This window comes from Diceros bicornis, chromosome 25 (assembly GCF_020826845.1).
Source record: "Diceros bicornis minor isolate mBicDic1 chromosome 25, mDicBic1.mat.cur, whole genome shotgun sequence".
NCBI classification, from domain to species: domain Eukaryota; kingdom Metazoa; phylum Chordata; class Mammalia; order Perissodactyla; family Rhinocerotidae; genus Diceros; species Diceros bicornis.
Genome location: NC_080764.1, coordinates 15,827,048 through 15,853,995, shown reverse-complemented (window position 1 = coordinate 15,853,995; position 26,948 = coordinate 15,827,048). Strand labels below are relative to the sequence as shown.

Sequence of the window (26,948 nt, the reverse complement as noted above, 5' to 3'; positions counted from 1 at the left end):
GAGCTTTGGCGTCTGGGTCTTCCAGGAGCAAGAAGGCCTGTGGGCACCCCCAGGGGCCAGCAGTGCGGGCTCCTCACCTGAATGTGAAGAGAGTCCCCATGTCCAGCATTGACAGCAACTCCGCTTTTGACTTGGGGAACGAGAGCCGGTAGCGCAGCGTCTCGAAGGCGGGGACGATCATCGCTTTCTTGGTGTTGGCGAGGTCAAGCTGGATGACAGACTTCCTGAAAGGGGAGGGCAGGCAGAGGGATCCAGAGTTAGAACTGCTGCCCCTGGGCCAGAGAGCAGAGTCTTCTTGGAGACAATTGGAGGGTGGGCCAGACAGGAGGGGCTGGGGGACTCTTCCGCCCTTTCGCAGTGCGTGCGACTGTCAGAGCCAAGTGCAGAAGGCCGGTCTCCGAGGAGTCACAGGGGTTGGAGCCCAGCCTGCCGGGTCCACCAGGCTGGCCACACACTCCTACTGCACAGCTGCCCACAGGGGAACAGCTGGACACAAAGCTGACAAAAGAATCACTAACCTGGGCATTTCCAGGTCCCATCTCTGTCACTCCTCAGACCCCGAGCCTTTAAACCAGCTAGACCCACCCATGCAGCCAGCACCCATTACAGCAGAGCGCTGGTATCCCACCTACTGGTGGAAAGTTCTCCATCCTCCCACTCACTCCTGCCTCTGAGCCTGGCCTTCTGCTCTGCTCCTCTGAGACCCAGCTCCTACCCTTCTGGATTTATCTGCCAGTTCCTGGCTCTGTGACCATCACTCAGAAAGGGAGAAAGGTCTGGAGAGGGCCATAGAGCATGAGGCTTGTAATGAACACAGATGGGATTTGAATCCTGGCTCTGTCACTTTATGAGTCTTGCCTTACTGGGCAAGTAATTTAGCTTCTCACTACCTCAGGTTCCTCCTCCCTAAAATGGGGCAAGAACATCTCCCTCCTGGAGCTGCTGTGGAGAATGAACAAGGTAATATAAACACTGTTTGGCACACCTGGCACATTGCTTGTAGTAACAAATGGCCACTATAACACACCAGTGCTATCGTGACTCCCTGGCTTGATCTTCTGTGATTTCTTTTGGCCATGACCTTGCTACCTCACTCTGGCCTCCTGCTCAGACCGCTGACCCTTAGGTCTCGGTGCCAGCATGGACCATCTGCTTGTTATCTCTGAAATAGAGAAAGCAGTCTCCCTGGGGGTAATGCGAGGCATTGAAAGGCATTTTGCAAAATACTGGGAGAAGCAGCCCTCTGTAGCAGTACAACTGCTTACTGCTGTATTAGTAAAGTCACTGCACTCAACAAAAATTTGAACCTGCGCATAAACAGAGACTAAGGCTGGTCTGCAAAGAATAGTCATGTTACCCGAAGTAACTACGTCAGCCCAGGCCGGGGTAGGACAAGAGCAGAGCGGCAATGCAAGAAGGACATCAGCCGGGTTTAGTACCAATGATTGATGACGGGGACTCTGGACCAGGTCAGAATAAGGACAGCTCTCGGAAACCACCCTTGACTAAGGGGTCTCACCAGTTCCCACTGCAGAGGGGACAGTTGAGAGATGGACTGGAATCCTCTGAATATCATTTGTAGTTCACTCTTCATAATTATGCTCACGTTAACGATATACCAAATGGTAAATGGCCCTCATGTCACTATTTCAGGGGAGATTCATAAAGGATGACACCAAGATAGAATCTGGGTGAGCTATACTTAGTCAATTGGAGGACCAGAGGTCTGAGTCAGCCTGTTCTGGCCTGCATTCCTCTCCCCCTTTGTCTCTCTGAACAATGACTTCATAGTTTTCAACACCCAAGATTCCCTCATCTATGGCCAGGCATTTGTATCAATCCTACATTAGACACAGGCAGAGCTGGGGCTCATCACCTTTCCTCCAGGAAAGGTGTTACCTTATCTATTGATTCTGGGTGTCGGGGAAGGGACCTGTGGGTCTATGGAATATCCTTGGAGCCACCAGATGGCAAAGCCCCTGGAACCACCAGGGAGGAGGAAGAGAGGGTCCCAGCACTGAGGGGTGGTTGCTGCTCATTCACCCATCACTGAGCATCTACTGTGGGCCAGGGCCCAGGCTGGGCACTTGGAGACACAGAGTGAACAAAACAGCCAAAGTCACTTCCCGCCTGGTACTTACATCCTTGTCTTAAATGTCTCAGGATGCTGAAGCCCAAGATTGCAGTTGTTTTAAGATATGAATGCTATGGAAATAGAGTGGGAGGCTAGGAGGGCTGAACTATGAAGAGAATGGGCCAAGTGTACACACACACACACAGCAGATACAGAGATCTATAAACGTGGATGTCTCTATCCATGTAAGCCTCAAACTACTACCACTATCACAGTTAGTATCGTAGCCACTTCTTGGAGCACCCTGCTCAAAGATGATCCCTCCTCTCACAGCCCCTGCACACAGGGGCAGCTCCCAGAGCTATGCTGCCCTACATGAAGCCCTGGCCAGGGCAGAGTGTTCTGGGGTCAACACTTGAGTCAAGCTGAGCAAATCAGTTTCTCTCTTGGTAATTTTAACAGAGATGCAGAGATTGGAAAACAAAGACCTGACTTGCACTAATGTCAAGACAGCACTCTAGAGGCTTCTGAACTGCTGCTGCAGAGGGGCTCAGAGCTGCCCGGGTTAATTATGATCTCCAGGATTGGTTTTCCAGATTCTACTTTGATTCCATAAGAAATGCCACTCAACTGTTTTTTGTCTTGTTTTCCTTTGATTTCTTTTCATTTTAATTAAGCTGCCTACCATTGGTTTCTGTTGCTTGCAACCAAACAACCCTGACCAATATATTGCAAAAGGCCCAGAGTAAGCAGACCCAGGAAGCAGCACGCCTCACAAAATGGAGTCCTAGCAAGCCTTCTTTCCCTCCGCATACAGAGCATCAGATTCGGGAGCACTTCCTACAAGTTCCCTTTAATCTCACGGACACACAAACTGCCACAAAGATGGATTTGTCACCAGACAGGTCCACTTCAGACTCAGTTCGAGGAGGTTTCCACACTCATGTCCTGAATGGGTCTCATGATGAAGTTGTTTCGGCAATAAAGTGGTTTCAGGGTACCGATTCTGAGCACATCTCTCATTGAGATGGCAGTGGTAGCCTGGGCTCTTCTGCACTGTGTCCTGTTAGTACGTGCCGACCACCTAGGGTTACATGATTTGCTGCCACCATTTATCTGGAAAGTGAGTCCTGCAGGGGATGGAGTGTTTCAAATGCAACATCTTCTGGGAACAGAGTGGGGTATGGTGAGGTGAGAAGGCAGGAATAGGAGCCAAGGGACCTGACGTCTGGAGCCAGCCCTGACAACCTGAGTGACTTTGGCTCTCTTCATTCATCCCTCTTAGATTGCTAAACCTAGCTGATTAAAATTGAAGACTCTGGAAGGCAGTCTGGTGTAGTAGCAATCAGACAAACCTGGTTTCTAGCTCTGACTCCACTCCTCCTGTTGGGCAAGTCACTTTAACCATTCTGAATCTCAAAGGTCATGCTCTTGTTAAATATTCTGATGAGGGAAAGCACAAGTGCATGTGGAAGTGCTTGGTGCAATGCCTGGCACATATTAAGCACTGAATACATGATGGTTGCTGCCTGTGATGGTTCATTTTATGTGTCAACTAGGTTACGGTATGGTGCCCAGCTGTCTGGTCAAACACGCATCTAGATGTTGCTGTAAAAGTATTTTATGGATGTAATTAACATTAATAATCAGTTGGCTTTAATTACTGTCAATAATGTGGGTGGGCCCCATCTAATCAGTTGAAGGCCTTAAGAGCAAAAACCAACTTTCCTGGAAAAGAAGGAATTCTGCCTCAAGATTGTAACTTAGAAATCCTGCCTGAGTTTCCAGTCTGCTGGCCTGTCTTGTGGATTTCAGACTTGTTAGTCCCCACAATTCCTTAAAATAACTATCTATCCCTCCAACCATCCTATTGGTTCTGTTTCTCTGAAGAGTCCTGATTGATACACTGTCCTTGCTTCTTGTCCAAGACCCCTTCAAAAATATTCACAAACCTATCACAACATTTTTGGACTGAGGAACTCTTAAAAGAAACCTTAGGTATCTACTGAAGTAATTCAGAACTCTGCTGGTATAACGAAGAATGCAGCAAATACAAGTGACCTAGAGCCAGCCAGCATCAGGTTCCAATCCTGCCTGCCACTCTCTCTTAAGACCCTGGGCACGATGCTCAACTACTCCTGGTCACAGGTTCCCCATCTGTAAAACGGAGATGACAACGCTTCTCTCTCATCAACCAGGGTTGCCGTGAGGATGAAATTAAATATTGACTCCAGAGCCTGACACGGGGCCTGACTTAGAATAACTGATTAACAAATGAGCCCCCTTCCCCTTTCGGGCTCAGCTTACTGGTGGGCCTGTAGCAAGAGCATGGGCGAGGGCAGAGGATTCAGAAAAGGCAACAGATTGCTTACAGCCAGGATAGATTTTTGGCTTGCTAGGCTGCTTGTTTATGGAAACAGAGTTTATTAGATCTCAGTCTCCAGCCAACTCGGAGTCGCTCTTCATGTCAAAGACAATTCAGGTGTTCCTGATGGTAAGTTCACCCCCTTCCAGTCTGGCGGAGCCGACCAGAGGGAAAACTGTGAGCTGGGCAGTGTCCATCTTCAAAGTCCCCCAGTGTCCCCTACTGTGCATCCTCTTCCCCCAGCCTCTCCTCTCAACTGGCTTCAGTATGCGAATAGCTCATAGCCTGTTTTGCTCCCACCTGGTGAAGCTTGTGAGCGGGGGAGACAACGTGAGTGAGTAGCGAGGCTTCTTACGCCAACCTAAGGGAGGAAGCGGGCAGAGACTGTAGGCTTTCACGGGGCTCAGCATTAAGTCAAAGAAACAGCACGGAAGGGTGTTTGGTAGATGGGCTTCCTGGTGTTTAAAATTACCAAACCCCAAGACTGACTGATCCTGGCGGTGGATCGTGCGTGTACACACGTGTACACATACATACACACAAATGCACACACACAACCCCCTGCCTCTCTTGCTCTGTCTTTTTAACTCCATCCTTTACCCTGGAGGCAAGTCTCTGTCACCAGGGAAACAGCCCAGGTGCCCGGCTTGAAGAGCTTATGGGAAAATGTCTCAGAGAAATAAGGAACAAGGATGCACCGCATGGCTCTTACAACTGCCTCTCATCGCAGGTAAAGATGAGAGCTCTGGGGCCAGGCTGCTGAGGTTTGCATCCCGGCTGAGTACCTCACCTCTCCGTTCCACAGTTTCTGTATCTGTGAGGATGGGGATGGTGATGACAGCATTAATCTCAGATGGTGTTTGTGAGGATCAAATGAGTCCCCATATGTAACGTGCTTAAACTGCCCGGCAGAGAATAAGCACTCCACACATACTGGCCGTGATTAGGACTGCCTGCCCATCTTCTCGTGCCAGCTTGACTGTGGTCCCCAAGGCTGGCGCCAACGCTGGCCTTTCCCCACCGTCCAAGGTCCTGCCAGAACCGACTTTACCACTTTATTCCTTCATTTTTTCATGTCCTCACTCATTCCACCACATGCCAGGCACGGTGTAAGCACTTGGGATCCATCAGTAAACAGAACAGGCAGGAACTCCTGCTCTCATGCAGACGACATAGTGGAGAGGGAGACAGATAATAAGAACACTAATTACATAGTATGTCAGAAAGTGAGAATTGCTGTGAGAGAATGGAGCTGGCTAAGGGGCATCAGCAATGCCAGAAGGGGGAAATGGGCTGAAATTTTAAATAGGGTGGTCCAGACAGGCCTCCCTCATGGAGAAGGGGATATTTAAGCAAACACCTGGAGTAGGTGAGGGAGCAGGTCATGTGGTGATCTAGGGCAAGAGCTTTCTGGGCTGAAGAAACAGTCAGTGCAAAGGCCTTAATGACAACAGCGCAGTAAGGGACAGGGAGGCCACCTAGAAATGGGGCAGGAGGCAATGGGGGAGAGAGGGAGTGCTGCAGATCATACAGGCCTTGTAGATCACTGAAGGCGGTGGTGGGCAAAAGAACATTCCCCCCCAAAGATATCCATGTCCTAATCCCAGAAACCTGTGGCTATGTTACCTCACAGGGCAAAAGGGACTTTGCAGATGTGATTAAGTGAAAGAGGTTGAGATGGGAAGCTTATCCTGGATTGTCTGGGTGGATACAATGTAACTGTAAGGGTCCTTATAAGAGGGAGGCAGGAGGGTTAGTGTCAGAGGAGACGAGATGATGGAAGTAGAGGTTGGAGTGATGCGGCCATGAGCCAAAGAATGTGGGTGGCCCCTAGAAGTCAAGAAAACAGATTCTCCCCTACAGTCACCAGGAAATGCAGCCCTGCCAACACCTTGATTTCAGCCCTGTAAGACTCTTTCCAGAGTGTGGACCTCTAGATCTGAAAGATCATACATTTGTGCTGTTTTAAGCCACCACGTTTGTGGAATTTGTTATAGCAGCCAGAGGAAACTAACACAAAGGTCTTGGGATTTTACTCTTGGTGAGATGGGGAGCCACAGGGGAACTCTGACCTCGGGAGTGAGATGATCTGTTTTCCATGTTAAAAGAATCCCTCTGGCTGCTGTGTTGATGGCAGACTGTAGTACTGCACAGGTGGAAGTGGGGAGATCAATGGGGAGGCCCTTGAGGTAATATAGGTAAGATACCTTGGGTCAGGATAGTAATAGTGAAGGAGATAAGAACTGGCTTAGCACTAGAGCCAACAGGATTTCCTTATCCACTGGATGTGGGGCATATAAACCAAGGCTCTTGGTTTACAGAACAGGAAGGCTGGAGTTGCCATCGACTGGCATGGAGGAGTAGACTTTTTGGGGAAGATCAGGACTTAGGTTTTGAACAGTTCATTTGAGACGTTTATGAGAAAATAAAGCGGAGACATTGAGGAGGCTGTTGGACATGTGAGTTTTGAAATCAAGAGACAGGGCTAGGTGGAGACATTTTGGGGATCAGTGGGAGATATATTTAAAGCCATGAGACTGAACAATAACCCCAAGGGAGTGAGGGGAGAAGGAGAAGAGAAGTAGCTGGCAGTGGGAACTACAGGGAGGGATGAATGAGGTCGAAAAACAACCAGGAGACAGTGACGTATTTCTATAAGCCAAGAGAAAAAAATGCATCTCAAAGAGGAGTCATCAGCAGTCAAATGCTGCTGAGAAGTCAAGTAAGATGAGAACCGCGCTTGATGGTCAGATTTTGGCAACGTGGAGGTCACTGGTGGCTTCTTCCTTGGTTGCTGGCACATGGAATAGGACCTAAAGTACCAGCCAAGACCAGTTAATGGGCAGGTGTGTGGGCAATGGCCATTTAGAGCAGGATCTCCCTCGTTCTGCAGAAACAAACCAAGTCAACACAAGGACAGGCTGAATCGCCATGTCACCATGCTGGTCCCTCGTTCCCCATCCTGAATGCCCGCCGGTGGCCAGATAGGGGCTGGCCACAGTGGCAGAAGCAGGGATGTTTGGAGAGGCCAGGATAATGGACCGAGAAGTGGGAACCTTACAATATGGCAAAAATATACCACCTTGTGAGATAAGTACCTTTGCTGTAAAGAACATCTGGTTTCATCATAAGTGATTCGAGATTTGGAAAAACTGACCCATGAGGTCCCCAGGAGAGGAAATAAATAGAACCCTATGACTAACATCTACTGCTTAACAATGAGCTAGGGGCTAGGAGAAGAAGCCCATGTTTTCCAATTAGACCCTTCTACGGGGCCCACAAATGGTCACAACTTGCCTGAAAACGGGATTTGAAGTTTCCATCAAAGGATCAACTAACTCCTATGTCTCTACTCCTATGCGTTCTATTCTACTCAGAATTCCCTGAAACAAATTCTTCCTCATTCACTTGGTGTGGATTTGGTATTGCCAACCCAAGTTGGTGTCATCTTTAGAAAGCACAATTAGAAAAATAATCTACTTCTGATGTAAACAGAAATGAGACAGCACAGTGGCGTTCAAACAAGGAGAAGTGGCTTTGGAATTATCTCCTGTTTGGATCTGCCTAGACTGGAGGGGGAAGGGAGCAAACTCAGACAGCTGCGGGGCCCGAGGGGGCAGGATGATGGATGGCGGGGGACACCGGCTTCAGTGCTGGGGGGACAAAGGGAGAAGCAGAGCAAGGGACGGGATGAACTGGGAGTCCACGCCTCGCACCTTTGTGCTCTTCACGTCCAGCTGCGTGGCTGCCATGTGGGATCATGGAATCAATGTCGCCAGATATTCTGATGTTTCAAGAGGAGCCAACTAACACACATTTCCCAACACGTTTGAGGGCTGGATGTCTTTCAAAGGGATGCCAGTTTGAAGGGAGGGTGAAGAGCGAGAAAAAGCATGGTCGTTTTAATCAGATGATGTAGATTCTATCTTAACTCCATCGCTTCACTAATTGTGTAATCATGGGCAATTTTCTTAACTCTCTGGGCTTTTGTTTCCTTATCTTGATAACAATAAATACTTCACAGACTTGGTTATTTAGAGAACTAAGATAATATATTCATTAATGAATATTCATGAAGCCAGACATAGATATTAGGTCCAGAGCTGAATGAGCAGATATAACCTTTGTCCTTACAGAGCTCAAAGTGTAGGGCTCCCTGGTGCCGAGTCAAGAAGAGCTTCCTACCACTGTTCTGCCTAAGAAGCAGAGGGGTTCTACGTATTTGCAAAGCTTTGGAAATAAGAAAGCATATAGGATTTGGGGAAACTGAATTTCTTAGATCGTGCCTGGTACATTGTAGGTGGTCAATAATGATAACAAAAAGTGCTTGTGTATTCAGTATCAAGCACTATGCATTACTTCTTCAATCATGGCAACCTATGATAAAGGTACTAGTGCTCCCAGCTTACCAATGAAGACATTAAAACTCAGAGAGTTTATGTAATTTGCCTTATAAATAGCTAGTAGTTACCATCATCATCAGATGATGATAATAATCATTATTGTCTTAATTAAGGCTGCACTAGCTTAGAAAAAACCTGGAAAGATCAATAATCACAGGATCTATTTGGGCCAAGTCTGTTGATATGGTGAATCTGCACCTGGAGCAACGAGCTTCTTGGAGTTCATGGATCAAGGCAGCTGGTAGCGAGAGTGGTTAGGAATGGAACGGAGGGAGACGGCAGGAGGCTCCAGTCTGCATGCTTATGCTCCTTTAACGGCCATCTCATCCCCATGGAGGACGCTACCTCATAGCAGCTAACTACATTTTGGAAACGCAGAGACATGTGCACTGACCTATTGGCTTAGTGAGCCTCCTACACTGCCAATTTCCTTCCTTACTGCCCATGAGCTTCTCAAACTACTATAGTCTGCCATTGACTCCTTGGATCTGGCCAAGGTCAAAAATGTCCCCATCACTGTCAAATCTAATAGACTTCTCCATTCTCATCTTTCTTCACTCCGCTCTGCATTTGGTGTTAATCACGACTCCCTCTGCTCTTAGCTTGAGAACACCATCCCAGAATTCTGGAGAGCATCTTCCCACTCTCTCTAGCTTTGATCAGGGTAATTGCTTTGTGCATCAGCCCTCTCGATGTTGGTTACCATTCAGGTACCTCTTGTTGCCTCTACTCCTTGAGCAGAAGGGGGGGATCCTCGATCTCTGCCCATGTGAGCTTCTGCTCCCGTAACAGAATTGGCTGAGCTGATTTCTTTGTGGCGGTGCAATGAGTGGCTGAGGCCAATGCAGACAAGTGACAAACCGCTGGGAACCATGAGCTGAAGGCACCGGGGCTGCTGTCAGAATGCCAGGAGAGAACAAGACTTGTCAGCTCTCAGAGCCCTGGATTTCCACAGCCCAGCTCCACAGCATCAAATGTCAGAGATCCCACTGTTTAATCAAACCTGAGTAGCAAGAAGTCCAAGCGGTTCTTGTACAAGTTCCCCGGGACTCACTCATAGGAAAGATACATTAAGAGGGCATGGGAAGAGGCAAAGAAACTTGTGCTGGAGTGTACGTCTGTTTCAGAAGCCCCAGAACTCATCACTCATCACTCTGTGTACAGCCAATGAGAGGAGCTTGCCTCTGCACCTCCCTGGTCCACCTTTGCTGGCCTTGACGTGTCCCCCTTGACAAGGGACCTGCATCTTTTTGGGGCTCACTCATCCTGGACTGCTTTGCTCACTGGGGATGGCTGGTGGCAGCGGTGGTAATAACACGCAGATGACATGCTTATGTACCTATCAGCTTTGCCAGGCTTGAGGTCAGGGACGAGCCTCGTTCATGGCTCTGTTTCTAGCGCCAGCAGAGTGCCAGCACAGAGTAGGCACTCAATAAATGCACAGGGAATGAAGGAATCAATCGGTAGTAGTCATATGCAGGAGAGAGGATGGTACTATAAAAGAGGGTCCTTTGTAAATGACAGAGAGCTGGGTTGAAATCGTAGTTCTGCCACTTAAAATACATAGGACCTTTGGGCAAATTTATCTTCTGCATTTTAATCTTCTCACTTGTATAATGGGAATAAAAGCACTTAACATCGACTAGGTTGTCATCAAAAAGATAACATCTGTCAGGGGCTTAGCACAGCTCCTGGTCCTGGGAGGCCCCTTGTAACCATGTGTCTCTTCCTTCCTCGGTCCTTCACAGACAGTAGGTCATGCACATTCTCCTGTGATGCTCACAAGGAGTAGATGGGCATTGGGGTGATCCCTGTTTGAAGAGAAAAGCATGGGTCCGAGATTCACCCATACTTTTCTGATTGCAGCTTATCCCGAGAACTAGTGTGTGGGCACGGAGCAAACTGAACCCATGAGCGAGCTGGCAGATGGTGAGGGGCAGGGCTAATGCAGACACAGATGTTATCAACTAGTGTGGGGCAAGGAAGGGTGTGTGTGTGTGCACGTGCACGTGTGCAAGGCTATGAGAAGCCCCCTTGCCTCCAGCTGCCCGCCACACACCTTTAAACTACCTAGCTTCAGTAGTTCTAGATGTAAGCGTGGCTTTCAACCAGAGCAATGGGAAATCATCTGAATAACACCTCTGAGCACTTAGCCGCCTACCTCAGGGCAGAGAGGAGGGAAGAGCTGAGTTAAGCTGTGCTTGTTATCTGCGCTGATAACTGTGGAGGCACACCCTGCATAGCCCATCCTAGTCCCTTCCTCCCATCCCCGAACATGGAGGCCAGGTAATAAGGTTTGCTCGGATTCTATTATAGTTGCCTAGGAAATGAGTTCCTGGCGGACAGGCTTCCAGGAGGTGTGTGGGGACAACAGCAAGGACTTGCATATGAGGGAGATAAGGCTGCCCACAGAGAGTGTAACCGTAAAATACACACATAATGGATCCAGTCAGAGACGGGCAGTCATTTGGAGAGCCAGGAGGGCTCCCAGACCCCAGCCAGATCTGGTGGCTCCTAAATTGAAGGCATTAACATATCCAGAGGCAGAACCTGTTAGTCAGAGAGGGGTAGGAAAGAAAGAGAAGCTGAGAACGAGCTTTGGGGGCAAATTTTAGAGAAAAGCTATAGTTTATGGTGCCACGCTCCTATAATCCCCTACATTCCTATTCACTCCTATTTAATGACCCCATTGCCCTGCCAATGTTTACCGTTAGCAATCATCGCTAAACATCAGGAGTGCTTTCTGTGAGCTGGCACCATGTTAAATGCTGGCTGTGGGTCAGGGGAGGGGCAGTCAACAGCTCTGTGACGAGAATGGCAGCTCTGGAGCAGATTGCCCTGATGCAGGTCCTACCTAGACACTCAGCAGCTTGTACTCGCAAGCAAGTTACATCTTTGTGCCCCAGTTCTCCCCTCTGTGAGCTGCGGATAGTACTAGTACCTGGGCTGTGGGGTTCTGTGAGGATTAAATAGCTTATCTCATGTAGAGGTATGACAGTCCTCCAACGCATAGAACGCACTTGATAAATACAACTCGCGACAATGATCGTGGCCATGATGACGATGGTGGAGGCGGGGCCATCAGGCAACTGGATCGATAAACAGGTTAAGCACAGAAGCCTTTGAAAAAGCCCAGGATACACTAGTTATCCACTTAGTAACGCCGTGCCCGTGAGCATGTTACTTAGCCCAAACACTCTCGTCTGTAAAATGAATTATAGGTGAGGTTAAATGACAAAATCCATGCGAAAGTGCTTGTAACAGTGCTTGGCACACAGTAAGTGCTCAATAAATGTTAAATGTTATAGAAATAGTGGAATTAAAATGATGAATTAACCCAGGGAAATGCCACCTGGTAATGTCCCTTGGCAGGAAGCCAGTGGCCTTGCTTGGTGCCACCTCTACCTGGCCTTGTTCAGATTTCTGCACTCATTCAACAAATATTTATAGAGCGGCCATTAGGTGCCAGGGGAAATGGGATGGGGGTGGGTGGTTAGACGCCATCCTGGAGAGAACAGAACAAAACTGAAATTTGTCATCCCTGTACACGGTCAGAATAGTAGTCTCTGCCTAGGGTGGCACGTTTGTCCCCAGAAAGCAAAGGCAACGTTTGCAAAACAAAGCAGGGATGTTTTGAGCCTCAGGCATTGAACACAGATGAGGATTCTGGAGGGTTAGTGAAAGAGGTGAGAACCTGCCCCAGGCTCATGGACCAGGAAAGTCCCAGCTGAGGGGAGCTGCCTAGGCCTCCCACCTTGGATCCCTCTGCCTTCTGGAACCTTCCTCGAACATGCCATGATATTTCATACCTTTATATGCATTAGTCCTTCAAGTCTAAACTCTACTATCACCTCTTTTTCGAGGCCTTCTCTGTCCACCCACATTGGGTCATCTGCTTTGAGCTCCTGTATCTTTTCTTTCTGTATCTGTATTGATAACAAGAACAGCAGCAGCTCTGACAGCTGGAGTGCCCTGTAGAATGTAAACCCCACGAGGGCAAGAACCTGGCCTGTGCTGTTCACTGTGAGAGCCCAGTGCCTAGAACAGTGCCTGGCCACAGCAGACAGGTCATGTATATTCGTGGAATGTGGAGTGTTCCAGGCATTGTGCTGGGTGCTTCTCAAATCCCATTGCATTTAATCTTCCCAAGATCTTACGAGGGAAGAAGTAATATGATCCCATTTCACAGATGAAGAAACAGAAGTTAAGTATCCTTCCCAAGGTCAAGTAAATGCTGAGTAAGGAGTACTCAGCGTTGAAATGCAGGGTGGGAATGACTCCAGGGACTGCACGGTCACAGTGCAGCACACAGCCTTGCACACAGCAGGTGCTCACTAAATATCTTCTTGAATGAATGAATAGGAGTATATAGTTTCTCATTTCATATGGAAAAAAAACTGAGATGGTTCTATCAAGTTACCCCTATGAAGTACCAAAGGTGGCAGAGTTTGCAGTGGTAGCAGTTATGGGTGGGGGCCAGCAAAGTTCAATTCTGAGTGCTGTGAATAGGCCAAAGGCCAGAAGATTAACTCCTGTTGAACACCTACTATACCCCCACAAGAGGCTACTATTTACCCCTTTGTGAACTGAGGAAACCGAGCGTTGGGGAGACTAAGTAAGCTGCCCCAAGTCACATACTTGATAAGCGTGGCGGAACTGGGATTCAAAGGCAGGTCTGCGAGACTTCTGCCATGCCCTACTGAATTCCACTTGACATTTCTCAAATCAAGAGTGAAAGCTGCACTTCTTGAAGCTCTTTAGAAGAAACAGGTGAAGGGGTGGGAGAGAGATTTTAGTGCAACTCTGCAGCTATGTCCATGCATATAACTGATTTCATTATTTTCCAATTGATCTGTTTGTTTTTGCTGTAATCTTAGCTGGTTGCTAAGCAACTGCTCAGGGAGCTATGCTGCTGAACTTTTTTGGGTAACCAAGTAGGCCCCCCAAAAAGGGTGATATGAGTAAGTGTTTGGGGGTGCCATCAGCCTGCTCCCGTATCCTGGGGTGTAGAGTGATCTGGCTTCTTCCATTAGCGAGAGACTATTCCTCATCTGACACTGACATTGAACCTCCCTGGGGCCTCAGTTTGGTCACCTGTAGTGGCACTTATTTCACGGAGAAGTTTGATGAACAGAGGCAATATAAACAAAGCAGCTGGCAGGGGTGCTGGCACACAGTAGGGGCTCAATAAATCGTAACTATCATCATTGCAACTATCATTGTTTTTAATATTAATATTTTATAACAAAGCTTGGGTAGAGCATGTTGTTGGACAGCCATGCTGAAGAAGTCAGTCTCTAGGAGGGTCCGCTGGCCTTGTTGGGGTGCACAGCTACCGTGACAAACAGTACCCCAACCTCATCCCAAATCAGGGAAACACATCTGCTTCTAGTGTGTGATCAGAAACAAACTCATCCCACTCACTGGCAAAATGTTCCTTAAGCCAACGGCAAGTCAATATGGTTATCTTCATACGAAAAAGACAGTGCGTGCTTATTTGCGGCTTCTGAATCATATCCCTTACCAGTTCTCAAAATTCTGCTGCCTAGGAATTATCTAGGTCAGAGGTCACAAGCATGGTCTGGAGGTGGGGTGACAGGTTCTACGCAGCCTGAAGACGTGTTTGGCTCAACAGCATTTAAGTTTTTTAAAAAAAAATTAGTTGTCCCGATTTCCAGCTCCTTTTGAAAATGTGAAGACCTTAGACCTGACCCCCCTCCCCACACCCCAGAGCAATAATTCCACAATTGGAGCGACTGAGACGCGGGCTGTGGTTTCCCTAGTGAATCATACTCAGCATTCTTGGCTCCTTGAGGCCAAGGTCCTGGTAAGTCCATTTCTTCATTTTACAGTGAGGAAAAAAAAATAGAATTGTTGGAAGTCACACAGTTTGCTACGGCAAAGAGCGCGAGCGGGAACGAGGATTCCTGGGTCTCAGCCAGTGCCCTGTCCACCATAACTTTCAAAGCCAATGCCATGATATCCTGCTCAGTCCAGGAAGGACATGGGCACAGCAGACCAAGAGGACGCCAGCATGAGAAACGGGCCAAAGCAGGCAGGACTCCTGGGCACAGGCTTTGCAAAGGAAGTCTCAGGTGGCAGCATCTGAAAGAGCTTCCCTGTCTCCCCTTTCAAAGTCCAGACACCTCTGCAGACAGTTATTGATTTCAGCTGCAGACTTTCTCGCCTGCCTATCTATCTGTCTCCACTGCTACTTCAGATCCCGGGGCATCCATCATCTCTCACCTGGATTAGTGCAACAGTCCCCTAACTTAACCCCTTCCTCTGGTCCTACTGACGTGATCCTTCTGTGATGCAACTAGAATGATCTTCCTTAAATGCACATCTAATCACACCATTCTCTCCGTGATTTTCCCTTGTCCCCCTCCCTTATCAAGTCCAGACTCCTGAGCATGTTTTGTGAGAAGACCTGTGGGACCCACCCTGGCTTACATTTCTGGCCACATCATCTCTTTCTGTTCTCCCCAGCAAGCCTCCAGCCACCCTGCATCTCTGGAACGGATCTCTCTCTCTACCTGGAACACCACCACCTCTACTGGCTAACTCAACCCAGCCTTCAGGCCTCTGTTTAGATCTAACTTCTTCAGGATATGCTTTCCTAAGCTCCTTCCACCCCCAGATTAGGTTAATACCATCTGGACACCCCCATCACAGTACCTAAATAACTTTATTGAACTTGCATCTTTAACTAACTGTTGTTCCCCCTGGTCTATAAGCTCTGGGATTCATAGATCACATCTGTGTGGTTCACAGATATGGGAGCACACAGTAGGTGCCTTATAAATGTTTACCCACTAAATGAATGAAAAGATAAATGGATATTGTGGATGGAGAAGAAAAATTAGGAAAGTCACAGTAACTTTTCACTCTAGATGGGCAAGCCACTTGACTTTTCTGGTCTCGGTTTCCACATGTGTACTAAAAGAGGCCTGGACAAGATCATTTATTCTCAACTCAGGGTCTCTGGAATGCCATAAGGCCTGTGAATAAAGTAGTGGAGTTTTAGGAGCAATTTATAATATTTCAAAACCCCCGAGAGGAACCACACACCTTCCTGTGATGAGCTGGCTACAGCCCACTAAAACCTCAGGTGACTCTGCGTTAAGACAATATTAATTACTGGGCAACACGGGGTACCTCATGTGGAGTAAGGGCTTCAGGAGCAATTAATGGTGTCTTTGATCAATAAAACATAGGAAGAGTACATAAAAACAGTCTGTTCATGTGTAATGTTTTTCAAAACACCATGACCAAGAGGTAAAATAATAAAATACTGCTTGGATGGGGAGAGTAGAGACCACAGACTTTCAAGATGGGGTCAGTTCACTTAACTGGTCAGAGAGAAGGCCCCTCAGGTGTTCCAGTGGATGAGCCCCAGAAGGGTGGACGACGTGCTATGGCCCAATCCTGAAGCCTCTCTCTTCTTGGTTGAGGGCGGCCCTCACCCCCACCATCTGTTCCTTTGGGAGCCCTGCCTGACGCCCAGAGCCTGCCATCCTGCAAGCTGATGAGGTTTCACAATCTACAGGCTTTGGGCTGAACGCCCTGTCTGGCCACACGGGGGCGCCCTCACCACACACACTGGTATTCCGAGGCCCAGCTGGAGTGGGAGCTGGGAGACAGATCCGATCCTGGAACCCTGTGGGGTCAGGAGATGGGGTTCTCAGTGCTTTGTACCACAGTGGATGATCCTTGGGAAGATGCCTCCCACCCTCCCTGACCAAGGATATGCTGCCCTGGGGTTGCCCACTCTGCTGTTCTCAAGAGATTGGCTGGGGGGGCTCCTCCCGCTCACAGGGGAGGGATCGATGCTACGAACACCCAGGAGAACCCTGGAAGGAAACCCGATTCAGAACGTGGATGGAGAACACAGCTGCCTTGCCCAGAGAGAGCAGAGAAGGGAGGGCACGCATATCACACTATGCTCTGACTTCAGTACAAGAGGTTTAAACTCTTTTGGAAGCTGTTTTAAGAGTGACAGAGGAGCCGGCCCCGTGGCTTAGCGGTTAAGTGCACGCGCTCCGCTGCTGGCGGCCCGGGCTCGGATCCCGGGCATGCACCAACGCACCGCTTCTCTGGCCATGCTGAGGCCGCGTCCCACATACAGCAACTAGGATGTGCAGCTGTGACATACAACTATCTACTGGGGCTTTGGGGGAAAAAAATAAATAAATAAAATTAAAAAAAAAAAAAAGAGTGACAGAGATACTAAGAGAAAGACAGAGACAGAGAGACAGATAGACAGACAGACATGCACACTCTCACATATACACAAAAGGAAGGAGGGAGGGCAAGAGAGAAAGAAATCATATTCTGGCTCATCTGGGAAAGGCAGAAACCCCAGAGCAGGCAGACAAGCATGCGGCAGGGTGGCCTGCAGACTAGGAGACCAACAGACACTGGTTCAAATCCTGGAGCAAGCTCTGTGGACTCGGGCGGGTGACTTGGCTTCCCTGAGCCTAACCGTTCCCCACGGTTAACCATGCCCACCTTTTGAGCTTGACGTGTGGATCAAGCAGGATAATTAATATGTGCAAACCACCTCTCATGGTACCTGGATCCAGGCAAGCACTCACTCGGTAGCAGAGACAATTCATGCTGACAAGTGACAGTAATAAAGGATTTTTAAAGTGTTTGATCACTTACACCTTGTGACTAGTTTTCTCACATGGGCACTTTCGGGCTATATGAATTCGGAAGTCCCTTTCCGTTGAGATTATTTATTATCCCATCATAAATGCCACTCCCCACACAGCCATCTAATAAGTCTTTCATGAGCGGACTGCTCTCTCCTGCCACTGGACGCCTGCCCCTCCACGCGGGGAGACTTGGGAAGGGTCATTGGAGCGTCACCGAGGCAACCTCGGATGTTACTAAGCACATGGCTGCTCTGGAGTCAGGCTGGTGGTGCTGTGACCCTGGCTCCCACTTGCCTAGGTGTGTAACCTTGGCTACCGGCTTATAGTCTCACTTCCACAGCATCCCATTGGGAAAATGAAGATGATAATAGCACCCACGGCAGGGACTGGGCGGGGAGGGAATGAAATCCTACTTGTCATGCACTCAGAACAGTGCCTGGCACTCAGCAAGCACTTCAATAAATGTCAGCCATCACCATCATGTAGGTTTGTTTTACAGCATAGGCAGTGACTTTCTAGAATGGTGAGATGAGGGTTATCGGATCTAAAACTGGAAGAGGGATGGTATGTTTTCATAGAAGTTATAAAAAGAACATTAGACTGGGAGACCAAAGAGGCGTCTCCTAGACCAAGCTCTGCCACTAATGTTTCACTACGCAAACTGGGGTTCTAGTCTGTTCATCAGGAAAATGAAGACCTTGAATTGCCTAACGGCCCCTCCAAGGCTGGCAGTCAGGAGGTCTCTCTCTGGGTGGACTTGGGCAGGTCCCGTCCCCTTACTGGGTCTCGGCTGCGCCATCTATAAGAGGAAAGTGTTGGACTGGACGATGACCCTAGGGGCCGTTCTGGTCCGGCACCGCACCAGCCTGTGCCCCAGGGGTCCTCACCTGAGGTACTCATAGAGCCCGTACATGGGCAGGAAGTCGATGTCAGACAGGAACATGTAGGGCGTGCCGACATGCTTCATGGCCACGTTGCGCAGCAGGTTCACAGGGTAAAACTGGCCCTCCTTGTACACGATGTGGTAGGCCACGTTGTGGCGGCTCATGAGCACCTCGGAGCCCTGTGCGTAGCGGAGGAACTGTTGGGCCTCGGCGTCCGACAGGTAGAGGGCCAGGCTGATGGGCCCCTCCCAGTGCTTGCAGATGGCCTCGAGCATCTGGAGCCTGGGGGAGACAGGGGAGGTGAGCCACGGGGGAGGTGAGCCTCAGGGATCTTACCCTATCATCTGCCCGGCCTCCTGGGGGGCCTCTAACTCTATCCAAACTTGGTCAACCAGTTCTGAATCCAAATCCGTCCTCCAAACTTGAATCACTGTGTGATGGGGGCAAATCACCAAATCTCAGTTCCTTTATCTATAAAATGGGCATAAAAATACTTACCTTGTTGGTTCTCATCTTTATATGCTTCCAACTGAATGAGTGATATCAAGAGTTATATCCATGATAAGCCTTTTCTTTTCAGACTCCTTCTCTTTTCAACAGGGGGTGGGGAAAATCATATCAAATGATGTAAAATCCCCTTCCAGCTCAACACTCCTATCCCTCTCCTTCTCCCTCAGCAAAGGTGTACAACAGCTCTACACTCTCCTAAAGCAGTAACCAGCCATAGAAGATGTAGCCAGACTGAGGCCATGAGTTCCAAGGAGCATTAACACAAGCAGTAAGAACAAGAGTAATAATAACCACAATTACCCACTCATTACTATGTACCAGACGACTTTCCAGAATTCTCCCAACAACCCTATGCACCAGCTGTCATTTTCCCCATTTTCCTGATGAAGGAATTGAGGCTCCAGATATCCAGTCAGCTTTGATTCTTGGACTTGGCCAGACATGTGGAGACAGGTACCTGGACAGGGCCTTGGAGATGGTGAGAGGATAATAATACTGGGTTTTTGGCAAAGGGAATGGAAAAACGTGTGAATGCTGGGGACAAAGTATGCCTAGTGTGAACCTGTCTTCACTTTCCAGAGCCATTCTTGCCCCAGGGCACCAGCCAATTCTGCAAGGCTACCTGAGAGGCACCAAGCTAAGGAGAGTGGAGAAAGAACAGAGTCCAGAGAAAAAACAAAGGTGTTTCCAGCAGAGTGGGCTCTGCAGAAATATTTCAAGTGAAATCTATAAGGATGTTTTTCTTTTCAAAGGCATTAGAAGTGCCTAGTACCTAAAACCTATGGTTAAGAAACAGCAAAAACCTATTTCAATTTTTTTTTCCCTACCCAGCAAGAGGTACATAATCAGCAGTCTCCTGGTCAGAATGCCCACTTTATTCAGATGATTACCAGGAAATAGATTCCATGCATTTCCATGCTTCTAAACAAAAGAAAATGGGCACACCTATCTGTGTCAATGGCTTTCTCGACAGACTTGCAAGGCTTTCCTCTCAGTAATTCTGTGAATTGGTATTGCCCAGATTTGCATCCTCTCTCACTACAGAGGATTAATATATTCATAGGGGTAAAATGCCCTCCATTTCTCATACTTTATAACACCTGCTAATCAAATGGACCAAAGCCGGTTTTTTAAGAGGCATGACATTCTCCACAATGCCTAAGCTCCCTGAAATTTGCGTTTGGCCTCTGCTACAGGCCCTGGTCTCTGCTGGGCTCTGAGAATCTGGGATTTTGAATTACCCCACTTGCACCTCTGTTTCACTGTCTGCAAAGTGGGAGGACTCTGCATTTGCAAGGGAGAGCTGTGTGCACAAATCCTTTGAGATTTGGGGAGTAAACGGCAAGAATAATTTCTAATATGTGGATATAAGAGCTGCTGGAGGGAGTGGATGTAGGAGGTGTTTGGGTGTGAAGAGAGGCCAGATTCTGCCATGGATTCTCCCACTGACTTGGTTTCTGACTCTGTGTCGTGAGTTTTCCAAGCACGGAGCAAGCCCCCCCGGCGCAGCCCTTCTTTCAAGCTCTGCGAAGAGTTTAGAGTGAGAACAGAGACACAAATACCTCAGGTTCTCAGGAGAAAGGTGCTGCTGACGTCACAACATTACATCCTCATGGGCTTTACAGGAAATGGGGCCAGAGGCTCCATGGAACCTCAGCCAGCAAGAATTAACGATGACACAACCCACCTCTGTTTCCCTGCCACTGGCCCTGACCCCTCCAACCTCTTCACACTTAAAACCGAGCTTTCTGTCAGGACCTGAACAACTGTGACAAACCGAGGTTTCTCATAATGATGATAATGTATAAAATGTGATAACGATATAATAAATTTCTACCATTCATCCGCTGCTTACAGGGTGCCAGCCACATCTTGGTTGTTATCCTTTTTAACACTCACAGTAGCTCTATAAAGTTGAGATTCTCATCACTGTGTTACAGGTGAGGAAGCTCAAGGAGGTGAAGTGACTCCTTTCAAGCCATGGAGCTACAAAGCGGAGGAGTTGGATTCATGCCCAGGTCTGAGCGCAACACCCAGGATCCAGAACATTATTCAGTATGCACTGGTGTTAGGCTGAGAAAAATGTCCTCACGTATCTTCTCCTCATTGTCTGTTTTCCAAACAAGAATCTGTTCTTCTCTGCGTGTCAGCTTCTCTCTATTCCTTCCTCCCCCTCCTCAGTCTTCCTTGGGTCTGCCTCAAAGATCCTCCATTCTCCTGACCTTTCTCCTGGTTGTCTCTCCCCAAACCCATTCCGGAAGGTTCATTCCCGTGTAGCTCTTGTTGACCCAAAGCTCTGCACCGAGTCTTTCTTTGGTCTCTTATGTAGGAAGATGAATGAAGTATCTGGCACAGCAAGGACCTGAGCCAACGGAGAGTGTTTCAAGAGACAAAGATTAATTCTAAAACTACAGAATTATCAGTTTGGAAAGAGTCTTAGAGATTTTTCAGTCTGATTATACCATTTTTATGATGAAAGAGCTCGGCCTTAGAGAGGGGCATGACTTGCTCAAGAGCACACGATGAGTGCGTGGAAGGGCTAACACTGGGACCCACAGTTCTGACTCCTTCCCATGCTTTTCTCCACTTCCCCGTAGAGCCCATCATTGCTTCACGCCGGGAAGAGGAGGGCAAAGGCTCAGGAGAGATGTCTGGCAGATCTAGAAACAGGCAGGAAGTCCTACTGAGACAGAAAGCCTCGTGTGATCTGTGTAGATATAAGGGAGCAGGCAGGGAGATGGAGGGTCAGAACCTAAAAGACCAGGGTTGAAAGGAATTCTAGAAGCTCGGTCAGCCCAAGCAGCCGAGGTAGGTGGCCACTCAGCCTCTGCTGGAATGGGACACTCACTCCGTACAAGGCAGCCGATTCCAATCTGGTACACAGGAGCCAGGTGGGCTGCATGGTACAGAAGTGCAACTGTGGGTTCTGGGGCCAGACAGACCTGGGTTTGAACTCCCAGCTGTGTTAGCATCCCTGAGCAAGTGATGATGGTTCTTTGAGCTTCCGTTTCCACATACGCATACTGAGGATAATAATACCTTTGTAGATTAAAAAATGGCTATAAATCGTTCCTCTCCCTCTATCTACACCCTTTGGTAATACCCTCCCACACTGATGCTGGATTGGCCACATGACTTGCTTTGGTCCAGGGGATATCAGCAAACATGGCACAAGCAGGGGCGTTAAAAAGTGCTTGTTTGGTGGGGCTTGCCTCTAGCTGCTCTGGGACCTTGTGACTGCCACCTCGTGACTGCAAAGTGTTTGGCACAAAGCTAGATACGCAGCAGGCACGCAGCCTACGACAGCTGTAATTTCCTCCTCGGGTTTGATTTCTGCCTTTCAAACGTGCGCTCATCCAACAAATATTGATGGAGTATCTGCAATGGGCAGGTATTGTGCTGGGCCCCAGAAAGAACAAGACAGACCAGGTTCCTGCACTTCTGGAGCCTCTTCCTAGCGGGGGGGAGAAGACAATAAACAAACAGAGATAAATTCAGAGTGAAGTCAGAGCTACAGAGGCAACCAAACAGGAAACAGGATGAAAAGCAATGGTGGGTGAGGGCTGGCCCAGGAAGGCCTGCGAGCAGGTGACATTTGAGACCTGGATAAGGAGAAGGATCTGGCCTTGACAAAGTCTGGGAGAAAAGCTTTCTGAGAAGACGGAACGGTCCTTGGGATAAAACTGAGTTTAGCATGCTCAAGTCAGAAGCAACAGGACCAGTGGGGATGGAACATGGGCAAGTGAGGGGCAGAAAGAGAGATGCAGGTGAGCGAGCAGGTGCCAGGGCATATGGGGACTTGAGGGCCATGCTGGGCTGTAACACCATTCCAAATGCAATAAGAAATCATCAGTGTTTTAATGATGTGACCTGAGATCACTCTGGCTGTTACACAGAGAATTCCCTTTCACTCTCGAGAATGTTGTTTTTCAAACGTGGGCATGCTCAGAATCATTCGGGAGGTTTATTACAATACAGATGCCTGGGCCCACTCTGGAGATTCCTGTTTGGTAGGCCTGGGGTGGGGCCCGAGAATCTGTATTTCTAATAAGTTCCCGGTGAAGCTGTGCTGCCCGCTGGAGCGGCGTGGCTCTAAAGGATGGAGCCCTGTTAGCTCGGCTCACGTTTTCTTTCCTCCACTCGCCGAAAACAGAGAGAAGACCATCAGCCTCCTGCACTAACTTCAGCTTAGTACCTCATGACTTTGTCGAAGGAACACGAAAGAGCAAAGCCTCTCCCGGCCAGGCAGCAAGGATGCTGTAATCAGGATCTGTCCTGGCCAGCCCGCTCCGCTCTTTCAGCCATTCTCATCCACTGCTAGGACGGGAGCGAGGTCTCCTGAGTGGCTGGGAGAGGAGCAGGCCTTTGGCTCCACAGCTGCGGCAGCAACGTTCATTCTTGCTGAACGGAATTCTAGAGGGAGCCGGGCACAGAAGCCCGCACGCCGGCTCTTCTAATTTGCTGTGGCATTCACGTAGGGCCTACTTCTGACTCAAAGGTTTACAAACACACTCGAAATGTTTCTTCAATTAAAAATCAATCCAACAGGCACCAGTCAGCCTGCTGCATCGTAATTGGATGTGTAGGATCGAGTGCAAGGAGGAATTTCTACCGTCTTCACCAGCTTGTGGTACCGCTTTATAATTTTTGATTATGTCCTGCTAAGCATCTCTCGTTAGAGTGTGGAATTTTTTGGGTTCTCTGAGGTATTGTCGGGATGGCAATCCTTGTCACAATGCGTTAGGGGAGATCATGTGCCTGCCATGCTGGGGGATTTGTGTGCTTTGAAGGCAAGGCCTCTGGGGTTAACGTTCGCCGCAGATCTTACAGGTGCTGAGACTTTCTTTTAAGTGGGCTGTGAGGGAAGGTCCTGTTGGGTTTCCCGCAGCCCAGGCCAGGAGGATGCTTCCAGCTGACAACAGAAGGAGGGGCTGTTTTGCCTGTATTCTTTTGTTAATAACAAGTATATACAGAAGGATAGATTTGGGTTGTGAATAATTAAAAAAATTTTCCTTCTAATTGTAAATTCCAGATAGCAAATTTCATAGCCAGCAGAGAGGTTAAAAAAATTAATTAAGGTAAGAGAAACTAATATTTGTTGCACACCCACTACTCACTGGGCACCTTCCGGCCTTTTGTTTCATAAACCCAGACAACAATCTGCGACCTTGACAGTATTATTGCCACTTCACAGATAAGTAAAGTGAGGCTCCAAAAGCCTAAATAACTTGCCCAAGTTCACACAGCTAGTGAGCGGTGCCACTGGACTTTGAACCCGGGTCTTTCTCTCCCTTTTTCCTCTCTATCACCTTACCTCTCCTAAATATCTACCATGTGCAGATACTGTGGTCAGGGTGCTCAGATCCAGCAAATATGTGCCAAGTGCTTTCACAGAGAGTCTCTTGTTTAACCCTAACCAGGACCCTATGAGGCAAAAATTTTTAACCCTCTTTATAGAAGGAGAAAGATACCCAAAGGAGTTAAGTGACTTGCCCAAGATCACTAGCTGAAGAGTAAAGGAGCTGGTGGGATCTGACCCCAGAGCTCTCTGTCTGTAAGTCTAGTGCCCTTCTGTGCAATACCACAAATGTAAAGATTTTGGCCAATAGTGCTAGCATCATTTAGGAAGCCTTGAATCTATGCCAGGGCTAAGTCCTGGGCACGCGTGATCTCATCTGATCGTTACGATGACCTTAGTGGGGAGCCACTGTAATTATTATTCCCAGATTACAGACCAAGAAACCGAGGCTTAAAGAGGTTAAGTGACTTGTCCAAGGGTTAAACTTTGTGGCAGAACCACAAAGACCCCACAGCGTCTGACTCCAGGAACCAAGTTATTCACTGTCGGGCCACTTTTTATTCTGATTAGAAAGTACGTCCGATTTCTTTGCCTCTTTCATTTTCTCCTGAGTTTGGAGGGAGCCACTGGCTACTAAACTTGATTCAGAATATTTTGCTGATATGATAATGATGCATTATTAGGAGGCGTGAATGTCAGTGAGGACAGCCAGGGATGCTCTGAGAGATGGGAACCTGGGATTATCTAGAACTCACTGACTTGGGCAGATTATAGGATCTGAACTTCCGGTATCTCATCCGAGGGGCTTGAGGTGCATTTATGTTGCCTGGAGAATAGAAGACCAAACTAGACCATCGCTGAGCATGAATATTGGGGATTAGACTTTATTTTCATTTTAAATGGCATAGAGGAGAAGGAAAAAGAAATGTGAAAAGAGGTCTGTAATGGCCTGGTGACTTTTACTGTGCTGTTTGGTCGAGCAGAGTGCATGCACCCAGACCGAAAGCTGGGTGAGAAGCCAAAGGGATGCAGAAGTTTAGGGGTGACTCTGGGACACCGGGCTAGGTCAGTGGGGGCCATGGGGCCCCCCTGGGAGCCTGACAGGTTTGAGCTGGAAGGGATGGCCACCTCCCCTGGTTTCGCCAAGGCCCTCTGTAATCCAGGCCCTGCCTACCAGGCCAAGTTCATCTGCTCTCCTCTGCTTCGCCTACACCCTACGCACCCTAAGCTCCAAGCACACTCAGCCCTGTGTGTTCCCCAGTGGACCTGCTGTCCTCTCCCTCCTGTGAATACGCTGCACACTCCACCTTGGGGAGCCTTCCTTCTCTCTCTACGTGCCTTCAACTGTCAGTCTACTCAGCTTCCAACTCAACGCAGGTGACACCTCCCCTCAGACACATCCCCTCTCTCTTCCTTTCTCTGGCCCAGACCAGGATGAGGGCTCCTCCCACGGGCTCTCATAGCATCTCTCTACTGTAAGAACCTGTTACCTGTCTGTGGCAGGCAGAATTCTAAGCTGGCCAAGACTCCTGCCTCCTCGTGTATACACCTTATACAGCCCCCTCCCTCAAGTCTGAGCAGAACCTGGGAATATGATGGAATATTACTCCTGTGATTACGCAACATAACAGACCAGAGAGATTCTCCTGCTGGCTTTGAACAAGTAACCTGCCATACCACGAGAGGGCCACATGACTAAGACATGGGGGTGGCTTCCAGGAGCTCAGAAGGACCCCAGCCCACAGCCAGCAAGGAAACGGACACTTCAGTCCTCGAGCTGAATTCTGCCAAAACCTGAACGAGCTTAGGAGTGGACGCCGACTTCCAGAGGAGATCACAGCTCCAGCCAACACCTCGATTTCAGTCCTGAGACCCTGAGCAGAGGACCCTGCTAACACGTATCCAGACTCCTCACCCATGAAACTGTAAGATAATAAATGTGTTTTTTAAGCTGCTGAATCTGTGGTAATTTGTTATATAACCAGTGAAAACTAATATGCTGTCTGAGCCCTGAATACACTATACACTCCTTGAAGGCAGGAATAGGGTCTTATAAATATTCCTGGCCCCAGAAGAGCCTGCCACGCAATAGCAATAGATGCTTACATAATATTTGCTGAGTGATCACGTCAATTTTGGAGACGAGAAAACAAGCCACGAGAAGGGAAAGACCTCGCTTGAGATCACACAAGTCAAGGATGGAGCCAGGATGGACCTCTGTGCTGTCCCTTCTGTCTCATCTGTCCCATCTGTCCTTACCTGTCACCTGGTACGGTCAGCAAGTTCTCTGTGCTTCTGCACAGGAGTCCTGGAGGCCTGTAAATCTCCAGGAAACCACTAGCCAACGAAGCCATTTACTTCCACCAGCAATCATTTGCTAACAAGCGGCGGGACTCACAAAGCCAGGAATCTGCTTCCATAGGCCACACTCAGCATGAGTCACTCCCAGATGCCTCCAGATGTCAGGTTCCGGTCCCTAACCAGAACGCCAGACCACGGGCTATATGTGAACTTTGTCGTGTCTGAGTTTGTGTCTTTCATTTGTTTGCTCATTCGTCAGAGTTTGTGTCTTTCATTTGTTTGCTCATTCGTCAATCATTCATGACTAATAACAAGTGACATTTATTGAACACTTAGTAAGTGTGCCAGGTACTGTTCTCAGCACTTTCCAGGCATTAACTCATGTAATCCTGAAAACAATGCCATGGAATCTCATCCAAAGGCTGGACAGGCATCTCCGAGGTGGTGCGGAG

General features: G+C 48.5%; 1 protein-coding gene across 10 annotated transcripts in view; it reads right to left on the bottom strand.

Annotated features, from left to right (window-relative positions):
* Positions 1-26,948, bottom strand: part of LARGE1 (LARGE xylosyl- and glucuronyltransferase 1) — a 535,223-nt gene that overhangs the window by 9,204 nt on the left and 499,071 nt on the right. For all 10 annotated transcript variants that reach the window (XM_058568473.1, XM_058568475.1, XM_058568472.1 and 7 more), the window contains 2 exons: positions 18,390-18,668; positions 78-224 (listed from right to left, as the gene is read on the bottom strand). In XM_058568473.1, the coding sequence (XP_058424456.1) occupies positions 78-224; positions 18,390-18,668 (426 nt within the window). The remainder of the gene's footprint in view (positions 1-77; positions 225-18,389; positions 18,669-26,948) is intronic.